Source organism: Mobula birostris, chromosome 25 (assembly GCF_030028105.1).
Source record: "Mobula birostris isolate sMobBir1 chromosome 25, sMobBir1.hap1, whole genome shotgun sequence".
Lineage (NCBI taxonomy): Eukaryota > Metazoa > Chordata > Chondrichthyes > Myliobatiformes > Myliobatidae > Mobula > Mobula birostris.
In genome coordinates, this window is record NC_092394.1 from 17,132,507 (window position 1) to 17,157,923 (window position 25,417).

The window sequence follows — 25,417 nt, forward strand, 5'->3', positions numbered from 1 at the left end:
TGGCCATCAGGGTGAGGGCGACACTGGGGACGTTCTTGCCCCCGTTGTCCAGGGACTTGTGCATGACGGTCAAATACTGACAAGACTGCTGTATTTTCCAGTTTTATAATTGATTACCTGTGAAGCAAAGTACGGCATTCTTTTGCCTTGAAGACCTTTATTAGTTAGGGCTAGTGATAAATGTGAGATGTAATTTCAGTTTTGCGTTCCTTTCCAGTTCCTGCCAGACCTGCTTGGAAAAAATGGAATCTTACTGCAGCTTAGTGCACCGGCGGAGTCTGATGTGGACCTACGGAGGGCAGCTGTGTACTGCATGTCCAATCTCTGTCTGAGGTAGACCATCCCATCGCTTTGCATAATAACTTAAAACAAATCTTTCAGTCCTGTTCTTTTTTTCTCCTCACTGGCTAGTGCTATTTCCAATGATTGATGAACTGAAAGAGAGTTAGAATTTCAGGGACTTCTGCAATAATTTTCTTCATATTTTCTTCATTGTTGGCTAGTGGGAGATGCATAAACAGCATAACAAAATGATCTGTTTACGTGCATTGCTCTAGGCTGTCAAAGTACAATGTCAAAGTGCAATGCTTCATCAACTGGTCTAGTTGGAGAATTGTTTGAACAAGTACACTTCAGAAGTTACAAACTTATTTACCCGAGTCTCGCAGGGCAAGTGCTGTGGTCAGGAATTTTTGCTGACCAGGGATTCTCCTTGCCTGGTTCACACGTGAGCACTCTGCCATGTGCGACTGGTGTTTCACAGAATTTGGAAGTACAATGTTGGAAAGTGTGTGGTCATGCACTTTGGTGGAAGAAATAAACGGGCAGACTATTATTTAGATGGGCAGAGAATTCAAAATGCAGAGATGCAAAGGGACTTGGGAGTCCATGTGCAGGATACCCTAAAGGTTGATCTTCAGGTTGAGTCGGTGGAGAAGAAGGTGAATGCAATGTTGGCATTCATTTCTAGAGGTATTGTTACGTACCCTGTAACTGGGTTGCCAAACCAGCAGAAATGGATCAGTCAGTTGGAGTCTGGATTACTAGAACTAAGAAGGTTTTATTAAAGAAACAAGCAACACAGTACTCTAATCAAAAGGATAATGAATGCAACAGTTCAGCAATGATAAGCATACATGTACACAGAATTAAGATAACATGATCAATCAAGCTCTATCGTTGTCTGGAGTAAATGACCAGTTTCAAAGTGACGCAAAGTTCAGTTCAATTTAGTTCAGTTCAGTTCGCAGTAATCGCTGCCGTGGCGATGGACAGTGGGGGGAAGGAGAGAGAGAGCAAAACGAATGAATATTCAAAACGGCTTCCACACAGACCTTCGCAGTCAGCTTTTGGGCGAGTCCTTTGTGATGTCATCTGAGGTCACCGACCGTGACCCCTCCGTTTCCCGATACGATCGTTTCTCTGTGGTGAACCTGGCACCCAGGCAAGGGTGGACACACACCAGGATCCCGCCGATCGTGCCTTTCCACCCTGTGCGTCTATGGCTTGTCCCGTGACCAGCCTTCCAAAACTTCCCACCGACTTGTGAGAGACGCACCACTTCCAGGGTCTCGTTACCTCGGGGTGTCGTGTGTGTCTTGCCTTAGCGAACCTGTCCCTTTTTATCCCCCTGCTGGGGTATTGCCTGTCCATCACTTCAAACAGTTCAGGGTTCAAAGGGGGAGCCGATCTTGACAGCTCTCCTTCCGTTACTCTCTCCCGCCCCTTCATTAACATCTCCAAATGCTGCTCCATTGTTTTTCTTATCTCTCTCTCTCCTGAAGACAGGTGACAGACCAACTGCTGATCCCACTGGTGCCAGCACAGGACAGCTAACATCTTAATCTATGTGTATTCTCGTCACACTTCCCCCCTTTAAAGGATTTTTACCGGGGTAAAAATTACAAACATGAATACATTATTTGATACGCACAAATACACATCTTTATCAGCTATTTGGCTAATACAGCGAATCTGAAGTTGTCAACACTTTGACAGACAGTCAGCAATCACATTTCCTGTTCCTCTTATATGTGTTATTAATAATCCCTTAGACCAGGCTCCAATTTAGCAAACTTCATAGTGGCCAAAAACACTGATGAATTGCGATCAATGTAACCTCTCATTGGGTTTCGTCCTGGACCACAATAACACGGGTCGTCCCAGTCCCACTTAGTTTTCTCTTGCAAGGGCTTAGTAGGAGGGGGAGGGGTAGTAACCGCAGAGTTATTGCAAAACTTCCTACAGTACCCCATCATCTCCAAGAGCCTTCTGAGGGCCCTCTTGTCTGTCGGGGTTGGGATGTCAGAGATAGCTTGCATTTTAGCTTGCATCGCTGCCAGCTGCCCCTGTGTCACCACAATTCCCAGGTAAGTGACCTTCGTGTGGCCGAACTCATTTTTTTCAAGGTTCACTATCAAACTGGCTTCAGACAGCCGTATTACATCGCCAATACACACCTCTGTGTTCGTCAGCCCTTTCGTCACTGAATTACTCATTCTATAGGGTTGTTGCTCGCTAGGCTGGCCTAGTGTATTAAACACCACCCAACGTCCCAGTTCTTTGCATTGCCTCGGGTCAATCAAACACACGTGTGCGAGTCGTTTAGTTACTTCTCCTAAAGAGTCGATTTGTTCGGGGATTAAGGGAGAGACCTTATCAGCAGAGCTGGCCAAAACAATAGCCTTCTCCCATCTGGTCGATACCCTACTCATCTTTTCAAAATGGTTTTCTTGTCTTATCAGGGAGACCCTAGCTTCACTGACTTCCGCGCTAACACCGACTAGGTTTGTTAGCATATCAAAAGCCTGTGACCGCCTCAGTTCGCGTTGGCCATAATCAATAACATCCTTCCCCCAGTGCAGCCGGTAAACCTCTTTCATGATTCCACCAACTGTTTCCTCCAGCACCTCAAAATATCCACCGAGGGGTACCTTGTGGGCCAGGTTAAAAATCTCATCCCCATAACTCTTTTGCACCACCCCCCATTCCTCATCTGCGGGTACGGTACTTGGTTTCCCTGTCTTCCTTAGCACTTCCTCCTCCACACAATAGCCTACTGGTTCCCTCATTAATTCTGCGTCAGAGAGAGCTGTCTCTGACAAAACCATCAGCCCCTCGTCTCGCTCCTGCACCTGCACAAATTCTTTCCTGGCTAATGCTAAGTCTGTCTCAGCTCCCTCACTACCTCTTGTTTCCCTACACTCCTTCTTTTCACTTTCTACCCCCTTCTTGTACAAGGCTGGCAGAAACGCCTCAGCTAAATTCACTACCGCGGTCCCGTGATGAACCTGTGAGTCCATGGGCGGGGCCTCAATGCTGGCAGGCTGACCTGTCAATCTCACGGCTGGGAACAGGATTCCCCCGGCGAGGTCATTACCGAGCAAGACTTCCACGCCTTTCATCGGTAATTCGGACCTCACCCCGATCGTGACTAGTCCAGAGACCAGGTTGCGTTGTAAGTGTATCTGGTGCAAAGGAATTGCCTCTGTCCCTTCCCCAATACCTTTGACCTTGACCTCCCCAGTCTGGGTCTCTGAGCTAAACTCTAATACACTCTTCAGTATCAGTGACTGACACGCTCCCGTGTCTCTCCAGATCCGTACTGGAACTGGGTTTAACCCCTCCTTCACTGACACCAATCCGGCCGAGATAAACCTCTCGCGCCCTTCCTGAACTTTGGCAGACCTGTCCTCCCCTAGCTGTTCGTTTACCAGCTCGATATAGCCAGTCAAAATCGCCGTTTTTCCTTTTCCCATCTCCTTCTTTGGGGCAAAGCACCTGGACGCAAAGTGTCCGACTTTCCCGCAATTATAACAGACGACCCCAGGAGACTTCCTACCAGACTGCTCCCGGTCTACCTTATCCTTCTCACTAGTCCCCGGCTTACTTTCTGACTTTTCTGGCGGACTCTCCCCGCCGTCCTGACTACCCTTCTGGTAGCCTTTACTCGGGGCAAACTTCATTTTATGTGTCAACGCATACTCATTCGCTAACTTAGCAGTTACGGCTAACGTGGCTGCCTCTTTCTCATCTAGGTAGGGTCTCATACCCTCAGGGACACAACCTTTAAACTGCTCAATCAGGATCAGCTGTAGCAGTCTGTCATAATCCCCCTCTACCCCCTTCGAGGCGCACCAACGCTCACAATGTGTCTGCATCTCACGGGCAGACTCTAAATATGTGCGGTCCCACTGCTTCCTCGCATTCCGGAACCTCTGTCGGTATGCCTCCGGGACCAACTCATAAATCCTGAGGATGGCCTCTTTCACCACCTCATACCTCTGGGCATCTTCCGCGGACAAAGCAGAGTAAGCCTGTTGGGCTTTCCCTTTCAGTACACTCTGAAGCAAAACAGCCCACTTATCCCTCGGCCAGTCCTGACTTGTAGCAACTTTTTCGAAATGGAGAAAGTACCGATCCACGTCGGTATCGTCAAATGGGGGAACCAGCCTAACCTCCTGGGTCACCCGGAACCCTCCACCTTGGTTCAGCACGAGCCCCTGCTCTGCCCTTATCTTTAACTTCTCCAGCTCGAATTCCCTTTCCCTCTGTTTCTCCTCTCGCTCCAACTGTCTCTCTCTCTCCTGCCTTTCTAACTCTCTCTCCTTCTCTTCTCGCTCCAGCTGTTTGTCCCTCTCTTTCTCTTCTCGCTCCAACTGCCGTACCCGGAACTTGTGCTCGAGTCTCAGTTTTTCAAGCTGCACCTGTACCGCGTCTCCAGTTTTTCAATAGACACCACCTCCAGCTTGCCTTGGGGAAACACACCTTTAGATACATAGTGCTCTACGATAGCTCTGTGTATCTCCTCTCTCCTCATTGTCGACTTCCCCTTAGCAAGATTCAACCGTATGGCCACAGCTGCCAATTCTGACTTCCTGGCATCCTCTAATGCCTCCAAGGTCGGCGCCTTTATAAATTCCTCAGCCTCCATTTCTGCTGTTTGTCTTTTCTTTCTTTCGGGAATTTTGACCCAATCAATTTACTCCGTCCCAAATTTAGCGTTCAAAATCGCGGACGAGAACCCCACTTATGTTATGTACCCCGTAACTGGGTTGCCAAACCAGCAGAAATGGATCACTCAGTTGGAGTCTGGATTACTAGAACTAAGAAAGTTTTATTAAAGAAACAAGCAACACAGTACTCTAATCAAAAGGATAATGAATGCAACAGTTCAGCAATGATAAACATACATGTACACAGAATTAAGATAACATGATTAATCAAGCTCTATCGTTGTCTAGGGGTAAATGACCAGTTTCAAAGTGACGCAAAGTTCAGTTCAGTTTAGTTCAGTTCAGTTCGCAGTAATCGCTGCCGTGGCGATGGACAGTGGGGGGAAGGAGAGAGAGAGCAAAACGAATGAATATTCAAAATGGCTTCCACACAGACCTTCGCAGTCAGCTTTCGGGCGAGTCCTTTGTGATGTCATCTGAGGTCACCGACCATGACCCCTCCGTTTCCCGATACAATCGTTTCTCTGCGATGAACCTGGCACCCAGGCAAGGGTGGACACACACCAGGTTCCCGCCGATTGTGCCTTTCCACCCTGTGCGTCTATGGCTTGTCCCGCGACCAGCCATCCAAAACTTCCCACCGACTTGTGAGAGACGCACCCCTTCCAGGGTCTCGTTACCTCGGGGTGTCGTGTGTGTCTTGCCTTAGCGAACCTGTCCCTTTTTATCCCCCTGCTGGGGTATCGCCTGTCCATCACTTCAAACAGTTCAGGGTTAAAAGGGGGAGCCGAGCTTGACAGCTCTCCTTCCGTTACTCTCTCCCGCCCCTTCATTAACATCTCCAAATGCTGCTCCATTGTTTTTCTTATCTCTCTCTCTCCTGAAGACAGGTGACAGACCAACTGCTGATCCCACTGGTGCCAGCACAGGACAGCTAACATCTTAATCTATGTGTATTCTCATCACAGTATAAAATGTAAGAGCAGGGATGTGATGTTGAGGCTCTATAAGACACTCATGAGACCACACTTTGTGTGCAGTTTTGGGCTCTTTATTTTACAAAGTATATACCGACAGTGGAAAAGGTTCAGAGAAGATTCAAGAGAATGATTCCAAGAATGAAAGGGTTACCGTATGACGAATGTCTGGCAGCTCTTGGGCTGTATTCCTTGGAGTTCAAGAGAATGAGGGGGGGAATCTCATAGAAACATTTGGAATATTAAAAGGCCTGAACAGATTAGATATGGCAAAGTTACTTCCCATAGTAGGGGAGTCTAGGACAAGAGGGCATGACTTCAGGATTGAAGGATGTCTATTTCGAACAGAGATGTAGAGAAATTACTTTAGTCAGAGGGTGGTAAATTTGTGGAATTTGTTGCCATGTGCGGCTGTGGAAGCCAAGTATTCAAGGCAGAGATAGATATGTTCTTGATTAGTCAGGGCATCAAAGGGTATAGGGAGAAGGCAGGGGAGTGGGGATGGCTGGAAGAATTGGATCAGCTCATGATTGAATGGTGGAGCAGACTTGACGGGCCGATTGGCCTACTTCTGCTTCTATATCTTATGGTCTTAAAACACTGCGGGTCCTACAATGCACTGAAATAACCTGGTCCTCGAAATGTCCCTGAAAAATTTGACTCTTGGTAAGGACTTGCCCCAAGCTTTGCTAGCTGTTAAAGCTTGAAAGAATCTTTAGTAGTTTCTTTTGCCTCTGGCATGGAGATTTGTCAAACATATTAAAATTATAGTAAATAATTACATTTCTTTAAAAAATATATGAACTGTTTTTGGCAAGGTAATTGATGTCAAGTAAAACATAGAGTACTTAAATAATTAATATCTAAACAAAACACACTTTTGTTTTGAAAATAGAAACTTGCTTAAACCTTGGCATCTGTAGGCCTACAATCCTCAGTGAAATTATTGGGTCTTGCCTCTTGCAGGATCTAAGAGGTGATTTTCATGAGCAGACATGTGGGAATCTTAGACTTGTTGCCATGCAAAGAGGAGATGAACAGCACTGCCAACATCTTGGTGAAATCTGGCTTATTGTCTCTCAAAATTGATTTTCCGTGTAAAAACTATATTACTGGGAATTTAATATTTCATTTTCTTCCCAATGACCATCTCATAATGCTTGATTTCGTGGTTAATGGACAGTGTGCTGGACTGCTGTTTTGTACTTGATTCATTCAGGGGATATAGCTGGTAAGTGGAGTATTTATTGCCTACCCAAGATGCTCTTGAAAAGTCAGTGGTAAGCTATTACCCAGCAGAGAAGAAGTGAGATCAATTTTTAAATAGTGATCATAGTATCATAAGGTTAAAAATAGAGATAGAAATGGATATGGACCACTCTGAGATAAAAATAATCAATTGGAGAAGGGGCAGTCTTAACATCTGGATCAGGTAAATTGAATTAAACATTGGCAGGTAAAATTGTAACTAGACCAAGCTAGACTTTAAGGAAGAGATAGTTTAAATGCAATATAAGTATTTTTCTTGAGGAAGAAAGATAGCACAATAAAAATGTTCCTGGATGACTGGAGAGAAAGAATAAAACAAAGCAGATAAGTAAACATAAGACAGATATTTGGTTGAATCCATCTAAAGATCAAAGAGTTGTAAGATTAGTCAACTTCATCATGGGCAGTAGCCTACGAAGTATCCAGGATATCTTCAAGGAGCAGTGCCTCAGAAAGGTGGTGTCCCATCAATAAGGACCTCCATCACTCAGGACACGCCCTCTTCTCATTGCTACTGTCAGGAAAAAGGTATAGAAGCCTTTCTCTTTATTAACATGTATTGTATTGTACTGCTGCCCCAAAGTTAACAAACTTCACAACATATACCAGTGATATTAAACCTGATTCTGATTCTGATTCTGATTCTAATTCTAATTCTAAAGGAGAAGCAAAAAAAGAGAAGAAGGGTTGCAAAGAGAGGATGTAATAAAATAGTGATAGCATAAATGGCAATTCAAAAGTCTGCCCACTCTATCACGGGTAAAGCCCTTCCCACCATTGAGCACATCTACAAGAAGCAGTGTTGCATCCACGTTCAGGGACCCCCACCACCCAGGATACACTCTCTTCTTGTTGCTACCATCAGGAAGAAGGTACGGGAGCCTCAGGACTCTCACCACCAGGTTCAGGAACAGTTATTACCCCTCAACTATTAGGCTCTTGAACCAAAGGGGATAACTTCACTCAGCTTCACTTGCCCCATCATCGACATGTTCCCACGACCTATGGACTGACTTCTAAGGCCTCTTCATCTCATGTTCTTGATACTTATTGCTTATTTATTTGTTCTTATTATTTTTCTTTTTGTATTTGCACAGTTTTCTTTTGCACACTGGTTAAGTGCTAAAGTTGATGTGATCTTTCATTGATTCTATTATGGTAACATAGAAACATAGAAATCTACAGCACATTACAGGCCCTTCGGCACATAATGTTGTGCTGACCATGTAACCTACTTTAGAAACTAGCTGGAATTTCCCTACTGCATAGCCCTCTATTTTTCTAAGCTCCATGTACCTATCTAATAGTCTCTTAAGAGACCCTATTGTATTTACCTCTACCACCTTTGCTGGCAGTGCATTCCATGCATCCACCACTCTGTCTGAAAAACTTACCTCTGACATACCCCTTGTACCCACTTCCAAACACCTTAAAACGATGCCCCCTCGTGTTAGCCATTTCAGCCCTGGGTGAAAACCTCTGGGTATCCACACGATCAATGCCTCTCATCATCTTATACACAGGTTATGGTTATTCTTCTATTACAGATTTATTGAGCATGTCTGCAAGAAAATGAATCTCAGGGATGTATATGGTGACATATATGCACTTCGCTAATAAATTTGCTTTGAACTTTGAGTTAGAATGGTCATAGACTCATACATCCCAGAAAGGCCTATCATTTATGCGAATCCTATTAATAACCTGTTATATTTTCAACACATTTCCATCAACTCCTGTTAGCATCTATCTGATGGGGAATTTACATTAGACAGATAACCTACTAACCTGCACATATGTGGACATGGAAGAGTACTGGAGTACCTCTAGGAAATGTGCAGGTTCAGAGGGAGCACATACAAACCAAATGCAACCAATACTAGAAGTCAGGATTGAACCCAGAGATTTGAAACTATGAGGGAACAGCTCTACTAACTGCACCACTGTGTTGCTTTGGTGTGTGATTTCGAGGTGATCTTGAGTTGGTGTTGTGTCCTTGCACCAACTCTCCTTTTCACCATATTAAAGATCCTCATTTTGAGTGGTGCCTTGAAGGAGCCTCATTGAGCTGGTGATGAAGGGAGATTTTGTCATCTGCCTGCATCATGGGGCGGAGATTAGATGAATCATTATCCTGCCCCAGCTACTGACCCAATCCATGTTAAAGTTAACTACCACCTTACCTGTTATGGAAACATCTTTCAAGGCCTCTTTGTTTATGGTAGTTGGTGTTGCCGGGCACATTCATCTCAAACATAACATGTTGAAAACAGCAACAATATGTAACCATTTTAAAACAGTTCTTCTTCAAAGAGGATGGAATAAAATCAAACCTCATTAACTCACTATCTTTATTTAAGTATTGAATGAAAATTGTAGAAGGTCCATAACCTGGAAGTGAATTGTTTCAATTTCTTGTTGCCAGTGTACCTGGACAGGCTTACCTGGAGGAACAGTACAAACTCATATCGCTGCAGACCTTTCTGAATGTCTTGAAGAACCCAAAGAGTTCTGAAGTTGATGATGTTACAGTTTGTAAGGTAACTAGGTAGCATGCACCTAAGATCAAGTTATATGTTTATATTTGAGTTGACTTGTTGTGATTGGCTTTTAAGAATGTAAGAAATGAGATTGGGAATAGGAATAGGTCTGAGCCTGCCCTGTCATGGCTGATCTGCTTCAGCAATATCCCCATATCCTTTGATTCTCTTAAAGTTCGGTAGATCTGCCATTCTGCATTTTGAATTAACACAATGACAGAGCCACTATAGCTGTCCGGTGTAGAGAATTTCAAACTTTCACCACCCTCTGAAGGACTTTCTCCCCACTTCAGTCTTAAATTGCCAATTCTTTTTTATGAAAACATATCTCCTGGTCTTGGACACAATTATGAAAAATATTCCCTATTATTTAGCCTGTAAACTATTTAATCATTTTGTGTTTCAATGAGATCTTCCTCTCAGTTTTCTATGCTATACAGTATATATTTTTGGCCTACAAAATCACCCTCGTGTGATGAACACACTATCCATCAAATCAGTTTGCAATATTCCCACTGTGACAAGTGCAGGCTTTTTTTTGGCGATGAGACCAAAACTACAGTAGCACAAGACTTCCTTATTCCTGTATTCAAACCCTTCCACCAGTAAAGTAAATGTACCATTTGTCTTCCTAGTTGCCAGTCTGACCTGTATGTTCAGTGATAGTTCTGTTACGTGCACATTTCCCCCCTATTATACACCATCTTCCACATCCTTGCTCACCCGCTCTGCTTGCTTGTATCCCAGTGAAGCTAACTTTATCCCAGTGATGCTAAACCTTGATATTAGGAGGTGTGTTTAAACAAGTGAAGGTTACCATTCCATTGTGCATTCTGGTCTTCAGCTAAAGACGTGCAAGGCTTCCAATTTATGCCTTAAGATAATGGAAAATATTGTCTCTTGCATTCCTTCCATCACAAAGCACTTCAAAAGTACTTCAATGCTGTAAAAGCAGTTTAACCATTCTTGGGCTGAGTCACTATATCATTGCAAAGCCATTTTTTCCTTTATACCATAGATTAAGAGCTCTCTGCATGGAAATCATGAGTCATGACCTAGCAATACATAGATGATTTCATTATGATATAATTTAACAGCCAAAAGCAAAAGTCGTGATAGCAGAACATTGTGTATAACCAGGGCAATAGGGACCACAAGCTGTGAATAGTATTCTGCACCTATCAGTCACAAGCCCTAAATGACAGGAAATAATGTTTCTCATTCTGATTTTCTTTTTGTGCATGTGTGTAAAATCAATTGAAGTAGAATTACTTTTTAATTCTGCTTTCTTAACCCTGTTCCAATGCCATAACCTGTCACGGACCATTTAGTGCATCAAATGGCTGTGAAGTGTTTTTGAGGCTGGATAATATTATTGTACACTTCTAAAGAAAGTTTTTGTATTTGAAGTCATTGTCTTTCTAGACCTCTGCTAAGACTGTGGGGTTTCCATATGAGAAAGTTTGAGTCTGGTCAACATTGCAGTGCCTCAGTTTTACTAATCAACCACCAGTAGTTTTATAAGTTGGCTTCTCTTCACCTCTACTTAGCAAACATTTCACAATGTTTCTGTTCTCATAGATTGAGGGAAGTACCCATGATGTGATGAAAAGCTTTGTGTATAATAATGTTCCAAAGTGTATCATATGTCTGCCTATATGCACAAGAGCTTCAACTGCAGAATTTGTTATTAAATAATTTTGAGCAATATGAGTTGACTGTAAATGTAACTCTTTCAAGGAGTGAGAAAGACCTGTATCTAAAATTGTGAAAATCTTTTGCTTAATTAATTGTACATTCAGCAATTAAATATAAAACACTCTGAGAAAGATAGTAATTGTGGTCCTGTCATGTTTTGTCCAATTGCCAAACTTTGAGATAATACCTGTGAAGGACAGTTCACTTGTTTTCCATCAATATTTAAACCAGCTAAAGTTTGTACTAATGAAGTCATTCTGGTGGAAAAGAACAAGTTGGTGAATGTGTGTGCAGTTGAGTGCCACATATGGAAAGGAATTGGAAAAAAAAAACTGGCAAGTGCATGGGATCAGTTGTATCTGGTATCTTCTGGAGAAAAGGGCAATTCCGGCAGAGTTAATGAAAGGTTATTATTAATCTCCACAAAGTTGTGATTTGCCTTTCTAGAGGGCAATAAAGAAATTGACAGAGATAAAAGCAGAGTCAGAGGTTCTTGTCATGTTACGGTGCATTGAAGATGTGTGGTCATCAAGCTATGTTTGTCTGAAATCTGCAGCTCTTTGACATAATCCCAGGGCCTAGCTTTTGAGGGAATAATTCTTCTATTCCCTTTTTTTTTGTGGCGCGTGCGTATGTGCGCGTCTGTGTGTGTGCGTGCATGTGCAATGTTGGTGGGACGATGTCTTTTTCATGCCTTTTCAAGGCGCGGAGTGAGAGAGGGAGACTGTGTGGCACGCCACTCCTCACACAGACATTTCACAGTATTTTTCCCTTTATTTTACGAGGTCAAGTTGTGATCTCGACACTCAACCTGGCATGAATGGAAGCGTACTCGGGAGTGGACCCAACTGGGTTCGAACTCGGGAACCTCCGTTCCAGAGTCCGGTGCTGATGTCATTGCGCCACCAGCCGGCCCTAATTCTTCTATTCCCTTGTGTGGCCAAGTGATTAAGGCGTTCGTCTAGTGATTTGAAGGTTGCTAGTTCGAACCTTGGCTGAGGCAGCGTGTGTGTCCTTGAGCAAGGCACTTAATCACACGTTGCTCTGCGATGACACCGATGCCAAGCTGTATGGGTCCTAATGCCCTTCCCTTGGACAACATCGGTGGTGTGAAGAGGGGAGACTTGCAGCATGGGCAACTGCTAGTCTTCTATACAACCTTGTCCAGGCCTGCGCCCTGGAAACCTTCCAAGGCACAAATCCATGGTCTCATGAGACTCAAGCAACACACATCAAAGTTGCTGGTGAACGCAGCAGGCCAGGCAGCATCTGTAGGAAGAGGTGCAGTTGACGTTTCAGGCCGAGCCCCTTCGTCAGGACTAACTGAAGAAAGAGTGAGTAAGGGATTTGAAAGTTGGAGGGGGAGGGGGAGATCCAAAATGATAGGAGAAGACAGGAGGGGAAGGGATGGAGCCACGAGCTGGACAGGTGATTGGCAAAAGGGGATACAAGAGGATCATGGGACAGGAGGTCTGGGAAGAAAGACCGGGGGGGGGGGGACCCAGAGGATGGGCAAGAGGTATATTCAGAGGGACAGAGGGAGAAAAAGGAGAGTGAGAGAACGAATGTGTGCATAAAAATAAGTAACAGATGGGGTACGAGGGGGAGGTGGGGCCTTAGCGGAAGTTAGAGAAGTCGATGTTCATGCCATCAGGTTGGAGGCTACCCAGACGGAATATAAGGTGTTGTTCCTCCAACCTGAGTGTGGCTTCATCTTTACAGTAGAGGAGGCCGTGGATAGACATGTCAGAATGGGAATGGGATGTGGAATTAAAATGTGTGGCCACTGGGAGATCCTGCTTTCTCTGGCGGACAGAGCGCAGATGTTCAGCAAAGCGGTCTCCCAGTCTGCGTTGGGTCTCGCCAATATATAAAAGGCCACATCGGGAGCACCGGACGCAGTATATCACCCCAGTCGACTCACAGGTGAAGTGTTGCCTCACCTGGAAGGACTGTTAATCTCATGAGACTAATGGATGCCGATATAATTTTTCTATTATTTCACTCCCTGTCAGCACCCTCCTGTTTGTGGGGTGCCCGGTGTCTTCTCACAACAGATTAAGTAAGATTTGCCCTTCCCAATGTTGGCACGAAATACACATTCCCCTAAGCCCTGGAGTCGCGAGTACCTGCCACTATAGCATTGCTCTCTATCTCTCACACCATCAACTGAGCCCATAGGCTCTTTTCAGCAATTGATGAGGTTGAAATTCTTGTTTCAGTTGTTACAAAATGCACTGAAGGGCATCCATTCCATTCTGAATGCCGGAAGAATTAATCTGACTCAAGCTGACCAACTGGGAACTCTCCTGGCAGCTCTTAAGGTAAGTGACTGTAAGTTTTCCAGAATCAGAATCAGGTTAAGTACCACTGACATATATCATGGAATTTGTTGTTTTGTGGCAGCAGTACAGAGCAATAAACAAACAAACTAATTACAATAAAAAATATATAAAAAATTAAATCAAATAAGTAATACAAAAAGAGAGCAAAAATAGTGAGGTAGTATTCATGGGTTGGTTCACGTCCATTCAGAAATCTGGTGGTGGAGGGAAAGAAGCTATTCCTAAAATGTTGTGTCTGTATCTTCAGGCTCATGTACCTCCTGAACTTTGTCTAACTATAGCTGAACAATTTATTTGTTAACAGTGAAAGTGAATCTATAGGGAAGAGCCACTAACAGCCAGTGTTTGCATTCTTAATTAATCGTAGTTTCCTTTATACATGCTTTAAATGGCACATTGGAGCTATGCAAGATTTGATGAACCCCTGTAGTTGGTTCATTCTGAAGCATTGTGACTGGAGTTAGCAGTGTCCTGGGAAATATTAATTGCAGGCAGTTTTCTTAGCCTCCAATCTTTGTTTTATGTTTAAAAAAATACTGTTTAACTAGATTTGCAGTCTGTAATTATTTGGCTAAATATCTTCTTTCCCATTTGTTCATATCTTCCCAGAAATACATGTTCTACGGTTTCCCAGGTGTGAACATTGAAGTTCCTGCAATTCTTTATCCAACGCCTCTGCCTCAGTATGAAGGCAGTTCACCTACTAAAGACCAAACGGGAGGTGCCACAAACACTTCAAAACAAGTGGGGGTAATCATGGATTTTCAAAAATAACCTTATACCTTGCTATTGAATGCTTTTTATACTAAATTCATTCACAGGATGTTGTTGTCACTGTCAAGGCCAGAATTTGTTGTCCTCTATAATTTCCACAGAACCACGTGGCTTCCAGGGCTATTTCATTCGGTAGTCAAGAACCTCCCATAGTCCTATGAGTATGAAGTCATAAAAAGGACAAACTGATTAAAGGTGGCTAAAAGATCTAATGCTGAGGTTTTATAAGGCTTTGGTCAGACTGCACCTGTGAGCAGTTTCATGCACCTTGTCTAAGAAAGGATGTGTTGGCATTGGAGAGAGTCTAGAAGAGGTTCCCAAGAATTATTCTGGGAATGAAAGGGTTAACGAATGAGGGACATTTGATGACTCTGGGCCTGCACTTGCTGGAGTTCCGAATGAGGGAAGATCTCATTGAAACCTATTGAATATTGAAAGGTCTTGATAGAGTGGATGTAAAGAAGGTTGTTTCTTATAGTGGAGGAATCTAGGGCCAGAGGGCCCAACCTCAGAGTGCAAGGATGTCCCTTCAGAACAAAGATGGGGAGTAATTTCTTAGCTAGAGGGTCGTAAGTCTGTGGAATTCATTGCCAAAGATGGCTGAGGAGACTGGGCCATTGGGTATATTTAAAGTGAAGTTTGATAGGTTTTGATTAGTAAGGGGGTCAAAAGTTATATGGAGGAGACAGAAGAATGGGATTAGAGGGATAATAAATCAGCCATGATGGACTGGTGTAGCAGACTCGGTGGGTTAATTTTGTTCCTATGTCGTATGGTCTTATTTATTCCCTGTAAAATTATAACAATTTGTGAGTTCCATGGTCGCTGTTCTTCTCCAAATGATTCAATTATTTATATTCCTCATTTTCCATGGGGGAAACAATCCTGCTTCCAATTATTAGTCTGTTTTTTAACCGTCATGCTAATAGCACTAAAGATATCGATCATCATAAATTTTGGTATTTGTCCAGTCTTTGGCGCACCAGAGTTCCTTGTTTTAAAGCAATCTGCCAACAAGGTGATATGTTATCTCCAGGGGAAATTGTAATTTTTTTTTTTTTTGGTTTGGCCACCCATTACAAACCCTACCAGTTTGCTTTTAAGCAACACACACAAAATGCTGGTGGAACACAGCAGGCCAGACAGCATCCATAGGAAGAAACACTATGTCTCTATCCCTGGGTCTTGGCCTGAAACGTCGACTGTGCTTCTTCCTGTGGATGCTGTCTGGCCTGCTGCGTTCCACCAGCATTTTGTGTGTGTTGCTTGAATTTCCAGCATCTGCAGATTCCTTCGTGTTTGCAGTTTGCTTTTAAATTTGCTTCAATGGAGATAAAAGTAAATTGTAATGTATAACGGGGCCTGAAAATGTTATTGCCTATCTCGCAGGACTGCTGTAATTAAACTTCAGATGCTACCATAGAACATATCAGTGAAATAAACCTTAAATAGTCATTCATTCCAGTGCTGGTTATAAGATGTGTGTTGCAAAAATGGCTGCTGTGTTTGTCAATGTGATAAACAACTTCATCTCAGTTATGTAGTATGTAAAGGTCATTGAAACATTTCTGAGAAACCTGATTAGGCAGTTCTTTTTTCTTAAATAGCTAATGGATATTATTTTTGGGCCTAGATATGTGATATTACATTTGCGTAGAAGGACCATAAGACATAAGAGCAGAAACAGGAAATTTGGCCCATTGAGTCATTTCATAAGATTGCTTTCCATTGGGACCTCTACACGGAAGCCTGTGATCTGATTTTAAATCACTGGAAAGAAGTTTTCTCTTTATCGTTGTTATTGTTTCTGAAGTGTGCAAGTTTAGGGCACGTGTCAGAAAATAACTGTCTGTACTGAAGTTAAACATCAGGTCAGGATTCTTAGACCATAAAACATAGGAGTAAAATTAGGCCATTTGGCACATTGAATCTGTTCTGTCATTCCTTCATGGTTGATTTATTATCCCTCTCAACCCATTCTCCTGCCTTCTTACCGTAACCTTTGATGCCCTGACAAATCAAGAATCTATTATACTCCGCTTTAAATATACTCAGTGACTTGGTCGCCACAGTTGTCCATGGCAATGAATTCTACAGCAACACACATAAAAGTTGCTGGTGAACGCAGCAGGCCAGGCAGCATCTCTAGGAAGAGGTGCAGTCGACGTTTCAGGCCGAGACCCTTCGTCAGGACTAGTCCTGAGGAAGGGTCTCGGCCTAAAACGTCGACTGCACCTCTTCCTAGAGATGCTGCCTGGCCTGCTGCGTTCACCAGCAACTTTAATGTGTGTTGCTTGAATTTCCAGCATCTGCAGAATTCCTGTTGTTTATGAATTCTACAGATTCACCACCCTCTGGCTAATGAAGTTCCTCATCCCTGTTCTAAATAGACGTCCCTCTATTCTGAGGTTGTGGTCTCTGGTCCGAGACTCAGCCATTATAGGAAATATCCTCTCCACATCTACTCTATCTAGGCCTTTCAATATTCGATAGGTTTCTGGGAGTTTCATTCCCAGAATCACACTCATGAACCTCTGGACCCTCTGCAATGCTGGCACAACTTGTCTTAGATGAGTGGTCCAAAACTGCTTACAATGCTCCAAGTGCAGTCTGACCAATGTCTTATATAGCTTCTGTATTACATCCTTGCTCCTATAGTTTAGTCCTCTCAAAATGAATACTAACATTGCATTTGCCTTCCTTACCATTGACTCAACCTGAAAGTTAATCTTCAGAGAATTTTGAACAAGAATTCCCAAGTGCCTCTGTACCTCTGATTTTTGGATTTTCTCCTCATTCAGAAAATAGTCTACACCTTTATTTCTTCTACCAAAGTGCATGACTATACATTTCCCTACACTATATTCCATCTGCAATTTCTTTGCCCATTCCCCCAGTCTGTCCAAGTCCTTCATCAGACTCTGTGCTTCCTCAACCTTATCTACACCTTCACCTGTCATTGTATTGTCTACAAATTGGTCATTCAAATTATTGGCATATAATATGAAAAGATCTTGGTTGAATTCCTTAAAGACGCTGTTGAATGTTGTTATAATATGGCAATAGAGTTGGTATTCCTGAAGGATGTGTTCAGAGGGACTAAGGAGTCTTCTCTCTCCTCATTGTAGGATGAAGTACAGATGAGCAGCGAATGGCTCAAGTATCAGAGCTGTCTACTTTTCTTACTTTATTCCAGTAGGAGACTGCCTTTAGTTTCTTGCAAACAGAATGAAGCTGGGTTTCATTTACTTACCCCATCCATCAGATTTTCATTGTACAAATAGGTGAAAGAGCTATAAGCTGTCATCTTTGATTTTTCACCTTCAGCAATTTAAATTTCTGATAAGCTAAGTGTGACTGCACTAGCAGCCATTGTGGCTGGTACTGAAGTCGCCTGTTAGAAGTTTAATGGGGTGAGTATTGATGAAATTAGGACATTTTTACAGACAGGTAGTTATGTTATACACTAAAAGGTAAACCTGAGTGCAAGAAATTGGAGCTGAGGTTTTCTGCTCAAGGATGGTGATAAGTGAGTTAGCATGTGCCTATTGGATCCCGGATTTCTGTTGACTCAACACAAGGATGTTAGAACTTGCCTTTGGAAAGGCTGGGATTAGAATGAGTAGAACTACATGGTTTACTCAGTCACAGTTCGGGTCTAGCTAAAATCTCACAGTTCTACATGTCTTACATTCATTGTCCTAAAGGAAGAATAGCCATTCAGAGTTCTGTAAAACCAAGGAATACTAGTATGAGTGCAAGATAAATAAGTTTTCTATTCCATCTTAAACACAGTTCCTAATCAGATCTCTCATCTAAAGAAAGTGAGGTCCATCAGAAGTAGAAACTGATTCCCCTTTTTTGTTTGAGAATACATTCTTATGTATTTCTTTATTCTTGACAAGCATAAAAAAAAGAAATCTCGATCCAAAAACAAGAAGGAACATTCAGAAGATCAAAAGGAAGACCTCCACAGTGACATATCACAGCCAGAGCTACTCTGTCAACCAGAGAATGGGAGGCAAAGAGGAGGAAACATGACTTTTAACCTCCTTCATGGACCAGAGAACTTCTCTGATAGGATAGTACTATCCTTGGATGGAAAAGATGCTTCAAATTCCTTCTACCCCACCTGGAAAAAAATAAATAGTTCTGACTCTGAGTATTCGGATACTGAGGGTGGAATCCAGAGCAAACTGCGGTAAGTATTTTCTGATTTTAAAATATTAAGTATTTATATATTGTGCATCCTCCTTTGTTTTTAGGAATGTAACAAATAGGAACAGGAGTAGTCCACCTTTCCCTCAGGTATGCTGTGCCATTTGTCAAGATCATGGCTTATTTTGTATCTCAATACCTTTTTCCATTACGATCTCTATATCCTTTGATTGCTATACTGACCAGAAATCCGTAGTTGAAAGCCTTTGAACATGAACTGAGCTTTCACATTCAACCGTGATGAAGAATTCTTAAGGTTCCCCACCACTGAGTGAAGAAATTTCTCTTCAGTCTTAAATGGTCAACCCCTATTCGCTAAATGTGTCCCTTGTCCAAGATTCCTCAGCTAGGAGAAACATAATCTTTGAATGTGGTTGTATACATAAATAAGCCAAATGTCAATTATGTAAAAAATGTATATCACATTGCTGGGATTAAGAATAATGGGAAATTAAAAGTGTATAAAACAATGGTATGCCATGTCCTCATAAAAGCAAATGCACAACTTGGAAACTTAGCTCAAATAACGCTAGTTATTGGCCACACTATTCATAGCTTTACTCATAATAGTTGCTGACATGGTGAAGATTAGTGGTTAGATCTGTGACCAATTAACACCTTTACATTCCCGACAGGTAGCTTTACCTGCTGAAAACAGATCTCTTAGTTTAGTGTGTGCCTTGTGCTTGTATTCCCAATATGTGCTCCATGGAGCCTTTCACTGGTCAGCACCTTCAGCTGATGAGAAAGTATAAGATGAAATAATAGAAGGAAAGAGAAAATAACCGGTCTCAGAACTGTTCTTTTGGCTTTATAGGTCACTTCAGGGAAAAGTCCGCCAGGGAGCTTTATCCTGCTTCCTTTCAACTATAAAGTCAATAGAGAAGAAGGTTCTTTATGGCTACTGGTCATCATTTATTTCAGATGCTCCTGGTATTGGAAGCCCACAGGCTGTATCCTTGATGACCATTGCGTTAAAAGATCCATCACCAAAGGTAAGGAGTAGTTCGGCTTTGTTACCTGACTGTACATGTATACAAACAAACAAAGTAACGTTTCTGTGGACCACAGTGCACCCACAAAACATCTGTCACACACAGCACAAAACATAAGTAAATAATAAAATATAATTCAAATGCATCTAGTTGCCTAGAAATGAATCCCCTATCTGTAAGGGAGACTATGTCCTGTAACTACGATGTAACTGTTGTTAACACTGTAAAACTGCTATTAATTTTTAAACACTTGTCTGTCCATTACACACCTATTTGATTTGTTGTAGAATTTACTTCCTTAATTTTTGTACTGCCGTTACATCTTGTAATTTGAATCTAGTTTTAGATTAAATTAGTTCATAAGGCATCAAGGAATAATGAGGATGACACAGTTGTTCAGCTTGTAGAGCAACTGCCTTGTAGTACCAGAGTCTTGGATTCAATCCTGAGCTCAGGTGTTGGCTGAAAGAAGTTCGCATGTTCTCCCTGTCACTGTGTTGGATTTCTCATGAGTACTCCACTTTCTTCCCACATCTTAAAAATACTTTGTTTGATTGGTTAATTTGCTGATAGGAATTACCCCTCATGTACTGAGCAGTCTTGGGCCCCTTATCTAAGAAAAGATGTGCTGGCGTTGGAGAGGATCCATGAATGAAAGGGTTAACACATGAGTTAAACATGAAAGGGTTAACACATCCGGGGAATGAAAGGGTTAACACGTGAGGAGTGCTTGAATCCTCTGACCCTGTACATACTGGAGTTTAGAAGAATGAGGGAAGAGATCTCATTGAGATCTATTGAATATTGGAAGGCCTAGATAGAGTGGATGTGGAGAAGGTGTTTCCTATACAGGTTTCCCCCGCCATCCAAAGGTAGAGCGTTCCTATGAAACGGTTCGTAAGCCAGAATGTCGTAAGGCGAAGAAGCAATTACCATTTATTTATATGGGAAAATTTTGTGAACATTCACAGACCCAAAAATAGCCTAGCAAATCATGTCAAATAACACATAAAACCTAAAATAACAGTAACATATAGTAAAAGCAGGAACGATATGATAAATACACAGCCTATATAAAGTAGAAATACTTTTCCACAATCATTTAGCGAAAAACTCACGCAAGCGCCATCGGCAAAAACATGGCGCAAGCGCTCTCGGCAGAAAATCTCACGCAAGCGCAGTTGGCAAAAACACTCCCTCCAGTAACCTTTAAACTTTGAAGCTGCCAAATCATACCAAATAACACGTAAAAATACACAGCCTATATAAAGTAGAAATAATGTATGTACAGTGTAGTATCACTTATGGGAATCGGGAAGACACCGAGCACACTGATGATTGTGTGTTAGGCTCAGTCTTTGGAGGTTGGGGTGGTGCAGTGGCCCCCACCCTCCGGGCAGCGAACCGATACCGATCCGCAAAGCATGCAGCGGTCCAGCGGTAGCCGGGAGGCACACAGCACATCTTTAAGAAAAAAGCTGATATAAACAAGTTAATTAATTAGGTGCTGCCTGGCACGTAAATGTCGGCCCCGATCAGAGGCGATTGCGGATTGTATCGCCTCTGATCTGGGCCGACAATTACGTGCGGGGCGGCACCTAATTAATTAGCTTGTTTATTTCAGCTTTTTTCTTAAAGATGTGCTGGGTGCTTCCCGGCTACCGCTGCATTCTCCATGAATCGGTATCTGTCCGCGGACTGGGGGTTGGGGTGGTGGGACACTGGGGTGTCATCTCATCGTCGTCGTCTGTTTCCATTAGGGCAGGCAGCTTATCTTCTCCTATGACTGCCCACCTCGATGTTGAAGGTCGAGGTTTGTCGTCTGCTGTGGCTGATGTGCTTGACTGCTTAGCCTCGTGCATTTTTCTATCATACAGTTCTTTGTAAGCACTCAAACCATCCTGCAAATATGCCCTAAACCTATGTACCCTTTCAAAATTAAAGTCATACTTTATCATTGCAGCGAAAATCTCACGCAGTCACTTTCAGTCCGTTCGCTACTGCATTCGGTTTTGATTGTTATCCTTTCCTCTTCCAATTGCATCAGCTCTTCATCTATCAGTTCTTGGTCATGGGATGCCAAAATTTCTTCAACATCATCTTCGTCAACTTCCACAAGCCAAACTCACTTTGTCCTTGCTTGGTTCACCACGATTGAAACGCTTAATTATGTCTAGTTTTACGCTAAGTGTAACACCCTTATGAGCTCTTTCAGGCTTTTCCAGTACCTTAGAACTCATCTTGCTAACGGCTGCTCACAGGCATGTGTTTATGCAATGTCGTCCTGAATGCAATTTCGAATCCCGGGGTGAGCGGCTGCTCGGGGTGCGCGCTGATTTTTATTGCGTGCTGATTTTTTTCACGCGCTGCCTTTTTTCGTAACAGTGAAAACACCTTCTGTTAACGAAAACAGGTAACTAATGTAGGTCTTTCGTAACAGTGCGGTTTCGTAAAGTGAATGTTCGAAAAGTGGGGGACACCTGTAATGGGAGAGATTAGGACCAGTGGGCACAGCCTCAGAATAGAAGCATGTCCCTTTAGAGCAGAGATGAGGAGGCATTTTTTTAGCCAGGGGATAGTGAAATTCTAGCTTGTATGATACAAATTAATCATTAATCTGCAAATCTGGATTTTAGTTTGTGCTCTTTGATCCCAGATAACCAGGCCCTCACTGGGCAGACAGCACAGGTTGATTTGGCCTTTTCTGAGTTTTGTAGGTCTGGAAATTTGAAATCAATTAGTTGTAGAATTAATGTTTATTATCAGCAATTTGAGATCCATGCAGAGTAATAGATAAGTGCAATATGTGGCCTCTGAAGATACGGATTACAATTCTCTTTCACTTGTGGACAAAAGCTTGATGACTAAAGAACAAAGTAGAAGAATGAGTTACTGAAGTTCAATATTTCAGTAAATGGAGTGTGGCTACTCGGTTACAAGCTGCTCTTTGCAGATCCACTCATTACTTCAATTGGAGTTGTTCTGCTATTTAAATTAAAATCCTAGGAATAATTATTTTGCACTCTGTTATTGTTTTACCTTGTACTATCTCAATTCACCATTGCAATGAGTTGATCTTATGGGCAAGACAAGTTTTTCACTGTACCTCTGTACGTGTGACGATCATAAACCAATTTACCAATTTATATCGATTAGGTCCGTGCTGGTGCCCTGCAAGTCTTATCAGCCATCTTGGAAGGATCAAAGCACTTTCTGTCTGTTGCGGAAGATACCAATGACCATCGCAGAGCCTTCATACCTTTCTCTGTCACCCTGGCTTCCAGCATCCGGGAGCTTCACAGATGTCTGTTGCTTGCCTTAGTGGCAGAATCCTCGCCACAGACACTCACACAGATAATCAAGGTAAACCGTATGTACTCCTACTGCATCTTAATGTGTTTATTGATTAGTTGATTCTACAGAGACGCAAGAGATACTGCAGATTCTGGAAAAATTGAGCAACATACACACAATGCTGGAGGAAATCATTAGGTCAGGCAGTATCAATGAAGGGAAATTCCATTCCACATTTTGGTTCACCTTTCATCCCTTCTCTTCTCCTCATCTGCCAGTCAGCTCACTCTGGTGCCTCTCCCCTTTCTTCCATGGTCCATTATCCTCTCCTGTCAGATTTCATCTTCTTCAGCCCTTCACCTGTTCCATCTATCGCCTCCCAGCTTCTTACTTCACCCACCCAACCACCTATCACCTGCCAGTAGTTTGAATCATTTCAGTTCTTTCTAAGCAAATATCTTGTTGACATTATATCTTATAAAGATATTGCCCAGAAGAAGGCAATGGTAAACCACTTCTATTGAAAAATTTGCCAAGATCAAACGTAGTCTTGGAAAAACCATGATTGTCCACGTCATATGACACGGTACATAATGATGATGATTCAACGAGTTCAAGTAAAAGACAAGAATGGAGTGATGAATAAAATTCCTAAACTTAAATATGCTAAATGAGCTGAACTTCTCTAATAACACTATTTAATGTATTCAAGTTTAACCGTTTTGCTTTTGTTCTTAAACACAAGAGATTCTGCATATGCTGGAAATTCAAAGTAACATGCACAAAATACCGGAGGAACTCAACAGGTCAGGCAGCATCTATAGAGAGGAATAAAGAGTCGTCACTTCGGGCCGAGACCCTTTATCATGTATCTGTCCTGGTGAAGGGTCTTGGCAGGAAATGTCCACTGCTTATTTCTCTCCATAGACGTTGCCTGACTTGCTGAATTCCTCCAGCATTTTGTATATGTTGCTCAGGTTTTCCAGTATCTGCAGAATCGGTTGTTTAATACTCTCCTTGTGTCCTTTTGGTGAATAAGTGTCGATTCAGTTAAGCAAACATCTGTTTCAATTCTAACTCCAGGATGTCGCAGCATACTCTACATTATGGTGTGATAATGAGAGTGCTGTACTGAGGAGTACTATTTTTTAAGACTTTTTAAAAGTTGGGGTGGTGTCTTATAAGTTTAGTATTTTGATCTTGTATTTTTCTTTTTTTCTTGGAACAGTGTCTTGCCAATTTGGTGACTAATGTGCCCTACAATCGCCTCAAACCAGGACTTCTTACTCGTGTTTGGAATCACATTAAACCTTACAACTGCTTTCGAGGTTTGTGCTTCTGTTTATTTTCAAATATGTAAGGCGACCTCTACTTTTGTTGATGGATCCTGAAGCACAGGCTTTTGAGTAAAGTAGGGATGATGGACTGAGGCAGGATAGTAAGAGTATTTTATTTTTCTTTGACTTCTGGCTGTCAGAAAGCACGTCACGGCCAGTTAATGAGTATTGTCATTATTGTAATACAGAGGGAAGGAAATTTGGACCTTTTACATGGTTAGAAAATAAAAGCTAGGTCAGGAAGGAAAGGCAGAAAATGAGAGAGCTGGAAAATAAGGTACAGAATTACGTTAGGAGCTTTGGTTTATGTATTTTTATTCCCCAATTACCCAGTCATGAATGAATAATTTTTGTGGTAGCCAAAAGCAATGAGTTGAGTTTTTCTTTTGGTCTCTGGTTGTCTCACAGTTTTCTGATTGTCCTGACACAGTCACAACAGTGATAGAAACCAGTACTGGCTAACATACAAGAAAACACACCTGAAAGTGGGATCAGGTGTAAACCACCTGGCCTTTGAAGCCTGCCCAGCCATTCTATGGTTTATATGACCCAGGTCTCAATTCTTCCTCTGTACCAGTTCCACAAAGCTCTCCTTCCTGAATCTTTTGATGATTCTGGACACCTCCCCAGCCCATTTGACTACAAAATGCACTTCCTGCTGTTGTTATATTTTTTGTATAATTTTCATTTTCTTAATACCTGCATCTTTCTCTGGCTGAGAATGTGGGCAAGAGATCAGATCCCAAGCTTGTGTAGTTCATCGCTTAACTGACTGGTAGAACTGGAGATAATATGTTTTAATTACTTAGTTTCCTCTCTATCCTTTATTGTAACTTTTAAGAAGTGGTATTTAGGGCAATTCAGTTTTGGGAAGTGCACTCTGTTTTTAAAGATAAAGCACCAAATGCCTGACTTAAGGCAAGAGTAATAGATTTCTCCTGTTCTGTCACTACTGCCTCTGTACTATGAGGGTGTGTGACCTGCCATCATATTAGATGCTTAGGTGCTTGTATCT

General features: G+C 42.4%; 1 protein-coding gene across 1 annotated transcript in view; it reads left to right on the forward strand.

Annotated features, from left to right (window-relative positions):
* Positions 1-25,417, forward strand: part of heatr6 (HEAT repeat containing 6) — a 74,330-nt gene that overhangs the window by 22,301 nt on the left and 26,612 nt on the right. Inside the window, exons 4-11 of the mRNA XM_072242993.1 lie at positions 218-333; positions 9,627-9,741; positions 13,662-13,763; positions 14,394-14,534; positions 18,464-18,759; positions 19,594-19,771; positions 22,928-23,134; positions 24,294-24,393. Coding sequence (XP_072099094.1) covers positions 218-333; positions 9,627-9,741; positions 13,662-13,763; positions 14,394-14,534; positions 18,464-18,759; positions 19,594-19,771; positions 22,928-23,134; positions 24,294-24,393 — 1,255 coding nt within the window. The remainder of the gene's footprint in view (positions 1-217; positions 334-9,626; positions 9,742-13,661; positions 13,764-14,393; positions 14,535-18,463; positions 18,760-19,593; positions 19,772-22,927; positions 23,135-24,293; positions 24,394-25,417) is intronic.